Source organism: Octodon degus, unplaced genomic scaffold (assembly GCF_000260255.1).
Source record: "Octodon degus isolate 3935 unplaced genomic scaffold, OctDeg1.0 scaffold00043, whole genome shotgun sequence".
Lineage (NCBI taxonomy): Eukaryota > Metazoa > Chordata > Mammalia > Rodentia > Octodontidae > Octodon > Octodon degus.
The window spans coordinates 10,187,671-10,192,706 of NW_004524619.1; the positions used below are offsets into that span (position 1 = coordinate 10,187,671).

The 5,036-nt window shown below is 43.6% G+C and overlaps 1 protein-coding gene across 5 annotated transcripts in view; it reads left to right on the forward strand.

The window, feature by feature from the left end:
• Rft1 (RFT1 homolog) overlaps positions 1–5,036 on the forward strand; it is a 52,778-nt gene that overhangs the window by 25,870 nt on the left and 21,872 nt on the right. For 3 of the 5 annotated variants that reach the window (XM_004631641.2, XM_023715673.1, XM_023715672.1), the window contains one exon: positions 4,148–4,198. The exons of the other annotated variants lie outside the window; for them this stretch is intronic. In XM_004631641.2, the coding sequence (XP_004631698.1) occupies positions 4,148–4,198 (51 nt within the window). The remainder of the gene's footprint in view (positions 1–4,147; positions 4,199–5,036) is intronic. 5 annotated transcript variants of the gene reach the window in all.

A 5,036-nucleotide genomic window follows, 5' to 3' on the forward strand; every position in this document is an offset into this window, starting at 1 on the left:
CTGATCCTCCATATCCAAGGCTGTCCTGAACTCACAGCAGTCTTTCTGCCTCAGCCTCCCGAGTGCTGGGATTGCAGGTATGCACCATCATGCCCAGCTCCCCCGCCTTTTTTTTTTTAACTTTAAATGTTTTGTTTTGTTTTTTTAATGTTTAGGTAGAGTTTTGGGCCAGGGAGACAGCTCAGCAACATAAGCGCCTGCCTATGCTCAGCACAAGCGCAAGGTCCTGAGTTTGATTCCCGGTATCACAAAAAGATACAAAAAAACAAAGATTCCATAGATCGTCTTACTAAGTCATTAAATTGCCCAGGCCAGGCTCAAACTTGCAGTCTGCTGCACTAACGTCCAGAGCACTGAAATTACCCATGTACCACTGCACCATCAGTCCACTTATTGTCCAGTATGATAGTTTGGTCAGACCCCGCAGTTCCTGCCTAGTTTAGCTACAACAGAGCTCCTAATGCAGAAGACCAGGAAGGAGCAGAAATAACGTGTGTGTGTGTGTGTGTGTGTGTGTGTGTGTGTGTGTGTTGGTTTATTTGTATCCAGCATAAGTTCAAAGAATGAGATTAGGAGCGGCTAACAGTGGTAGTTTCTTTCTGCATGCACATCACATGTCCATTTACTTATGTGTCTATTACTGAACGTATTTCTTAATTTTTGCAAAATTATCTTTTAATTATAAAAGTAACAATCCCATTACAAAAATTCCAAAAACAGAAGTTTCCTATAATCCTCGCATCCCCTTACACCTACTCTCCTTATTTTCTTGTTACCCCTCCCCCATCTTTACTTTTTGTTAAGTAGTCTTCCAAAGGGAAGCAGTTCCCCCAGGCCTCACCTGCCTGCCTGTGAGCTGAGGAGATGACCGAGCGGTGTCTGAGTGCTCCTTGACCTTCTCGAGTACGTACATCTAGCCTGAACTGACAACCTTGCTGGTATGACAGTACAACTGTTTAAGGGCTATACAGGTTAGAAGCCTTTTCACAGCCTGAGTGAAGGTGTTGAGCTGTGAGGCAGGAAGTGTGTTGCTCACCACTGTCCTTGCCAGGCCTGGCCCTGATAAATACTCAGCAGGTATTTAGCGATCAAGCAAGAAGAGCGACAACAACAGAAGATAACTGTAGGGAAGTTGTGTACTTGATAGTTCACATTGTTCTTAGAGTAAGAAAATCAGTGGAGAAGGTTCTGGAAAGGTTGTTAAGCACTTGTTTTCCTCCCAAAGTTTTAAGAGCCGTCTGAGTTTGAGAGGATGGGTCCACTCCAAATGATGTCCTCAGCTGGTTGGCTGCGTTGCCGTGGCCACACATGTGTTTGCAACAGCAGGTTTAAGTTTGCTGTGTATTTAGCTTCCTGAGCTTGGCCTGAATGCAGTGCTGAGTGCTTGCTTTGCAGTTGGACCATCCTAGCCTGGTTGCCTGACTGGCAGAGGAACATAGGAACTTCTCAGGACATCTTTCTTCGTGGCTATGAAGTAAAGAAGTAGCCTGACTATGACTCCCAGATTCTTTTTATCTTTAAAAACTACAGCTCTAAAAAACACTTTGAGCCTGCCTATAATTCCTCCTAGCACTTGGTAGGCTGAGGCAGGAGAATCATGATGATTTGGGGGCAGCCTACGCTACATAGCAAGACGCTATATAAAAAAGAAAAAAGAAAAAGAAGAGAAAAAGTTGAAATGGCTTTCAGTAATATGCTCTTCCCTTCTGCCCACATTTCCTGTACACACAGAGTGCCAGGGCAGAGTAAATGAGTAAATAACGTGGTCCAAGGAGCGCGATCTTCCAACACAGTTGCAAATGTCGTGTGGTCAGCTGTTCTGTGCCTGGTGGGGCCATACCTAACCCACTCACCAGAAATCCCCAAGTGCCACTTCATTTCCTGAAGTTCTGCCAGCAAACCAGAGAGGTGACAGTGAGAGGCCTCCGCCCTCAGGAAGCTTACAGAATGTGAGAAGAGGCCTATTCTGTCACAAGACAGGAAGGATACTGCAAATAAACCATTCTAGGTGGCAAGAATGGCCACTAGGCCTAGGCTGACTCAGAGCAGCTGGAGGATGACCTCAGGTAGGTGAGGTATAACAGAAAGACCAAGGAGTGAGGTTGGTAAAGGGAACCACAAATTTGGCTTGGGAGCCAGGGTGGTGATCCATGCCTCTAATCCCAGCCCTCTGGGAGGCTGAGGCAGGAAGATCACAAGTTTGAGCCCAGCCTAAATAGTTTAGTGCGACTTTGTCTCAAAATAAAAACTATAAAATGGCTGGGGATATAGCTCACTCAGTTTGAGTGCTTTGGACTCAATCCCCAATAGTGTAAAACAAACCACCCCTCAAAAAACATAGCTCAGAGTCAGTTTATAAAAGCCTTAATGCAAACTGAAAGATCTTGAACTTCCTGAAAGCACCGATGGTGTGAAAACAGGGATTGACCTACAGCTGTTACAGTTGGCCCTCCATGTGCAGGAGGACTGATTCCTAGATGGCCCTGCACCCCATTATGGGTACTAGAACTCAAGGATGCGCAAGGCCGTTGTGTAAGGTAGTGTTCGCATATAAGCCAGGTATGTCCTTCTGTGCACTTTACCTGTAGATTACTTACAATACCTAATGCATTGTAAGTGCAGTGTGAATCGATGTTACACTGTATTGTTTAGCATGCTATTGTTATACTGTATACTGTAGGGCATAATGATGAGGGGAAAAATGTACACATTCAGCTTAGGTGCATTTTGCTTTTTGGTGGTACTTGAGCATGAACCTAGGGCTTTCATACTGAGCTACATCCCTAGACCTTTCTTAGAGTCTATTGAGACAGGGCCTCTGTAAATCACTAAGTTGCCTGCTGGGCTTGGACTTACTATCCTCCTGCCTCGGCTTCCCAGAATGCTGCTGTTACAGGTGTGTGCCACCACACCTGGCTTTTTTTTTTTTTCTTTAATATTCTTGATCTACAGTTGGTTGAATCCTTGGATGCATAACCTCCAGATATAGAAGACCTACTGTATTTACAAAAGCTGTAACTGTTGGCCATGAGGGTGTACCTGAGAAGCACAGAGCTTCAGGCCTGGGAGGACTTTCACAGGTCCCTGCCACACACATGTAGGGGACAAGATCAGAAAGGGGAGCGACTTGAGAGAAGATGGAAACCTAGCCTCTCCATGTGTTCCTTTTTCTAGGAGGTGAGGATTTGGCCTTGGAGGCTGTGGGCACTATTCAGTACTCTGTCTCCATAGTCATCAGTGCCTTTCACTCATGAACAAGAAATCAGGAAAACTGGGGGTGGGGGTGGAGGCAGGAGGGGGCCCAGGCTGTGTCTTCATCTTGCGAGCATTGGGCTGTCTTCAGTTTCAGTGATAAACTGGGCCTCTAGAGCACTGTCCACGCTAGAGGAAACTGAGATGTGCTTGTGCCCACACTGAGAGACATCCCCCTTCTTAGTTACATTCCCCTTCCAACCTCAAGACCTGGGACAGTTCTTATTACTGACATCTTAGTAATCTCCCAGAGGTTTTTAAAAAATGTATTAGACTGGTGTTATTAGTTGTTGGTTTTAATTAACTGGCTGTTATGGTTTGTCTCTAGATGTCCCCCCAAAGCCCCATGCAGTCATGGGGCAGACTTCTAGAGTTTGTGATTAACTCGTGATCTGCTGGGATTATGGGTGTGAGTGCTACACTCAGCCTGGGGCGGACAGCTGAATGCAGTTCAGGGGAACAGACCTGCTTCCTGTTGGCATTGCTGCTGCTGCTGCTGCTGCTGCTGCTGCTGCTGCTCCTCCATTTTGCTCTCTGCTCTTTGCAGCCACCATGAAAGGTTGCCCTCTGCCATGTGCTGCTCTGCCTTGGAGCCAGCTGAGTATGGCCTGAAACCTCCTGTAACTATGAGCTAAATAAACCTTTCCTTCATTTTGGGTGTCGTGTATTTGTCCCAGCAACGAGAGCAAAGTAACTGAGACACTGGCTTATAGATTTGCTTTTAGTAAAGCCCTCAGCACTTTCCAAATTATTATTACTTGAAATCAGCATTAGGACAACTAATATGTCTATTTGAGAGTATTTGTCAACAATAAAAGTTGATATATGATAAGAGAAAAGGAAGCAAGAAATTAGTCTGCATTTAAGAGCTAATTATTTTGCTTTTCCGTTATAGGTGAGCGATATGTGATGACATTTTTTAACATATTAAATTTTGGTGACCAAGGTAAGAAAAAAATTTGTGATGTTTTAATTAAAGGTGAATACTATTAATAAATAAATGTTTCTTGATATTTTTCTCTAGTTTGATACATTTAATGAAAGATGAATCTGAAAATTATACAAAATGCAGATTGTGCAAAAATGAATCCTAATGATTGTAAATTGTAGGCCTTTGTAAATATACACGGTCAGACTGTGTTCTCCCAGGTGACTTGATTGGTAGTGTTTTTGTTAGGCATTTCCTGCCTTTCCCCCGCTTCCTACAGAGGTTGTTTTCAGAATTAGAAGGATGCTAAGAGAGAATAAAGGAGAGCTTACCCACATGGTCACAAAGATCTATTTCAATTTTTTTATATTTATTGTTTAATATAGTCTCAAAATAATGGAAATAAAAATAGGAAAAAATCAAGTTTGCATTAATAACCCTTATTTTAAAAAGAACTAGTGATACAGGCATCTTCTGTCTTGACTACATCAATGTCAGGATCCTGGTTGTGATCTTGTACTATAGTTTTGTTTTTGTTTTTGGTACTGGATATTGAACTCAGGATCTTGCACTTGCCAGGCAGGCACTGTGCTGCTGAGCTTTGTCTCTGACTATACTTTGTTTGGTCTTTTTGAGACAGGATTTCACTGTGCAGTTCAGGCTGGCCTTTTTAACTCACTGTGTAGCCCAGGCTAACCTCGAACTAGCAGCAGTCCTCATGCCTCAGCCTCCAAGTACTGGGATCACAGGTGTGTGCCACCACATCTGGCCATGCTATAGTTTTTGAAAGATATTATCAATTAAGAAAGCTGGGTAATGTAGTGAAATAGTGAGGTTAAGCTTGATAACGTAAATC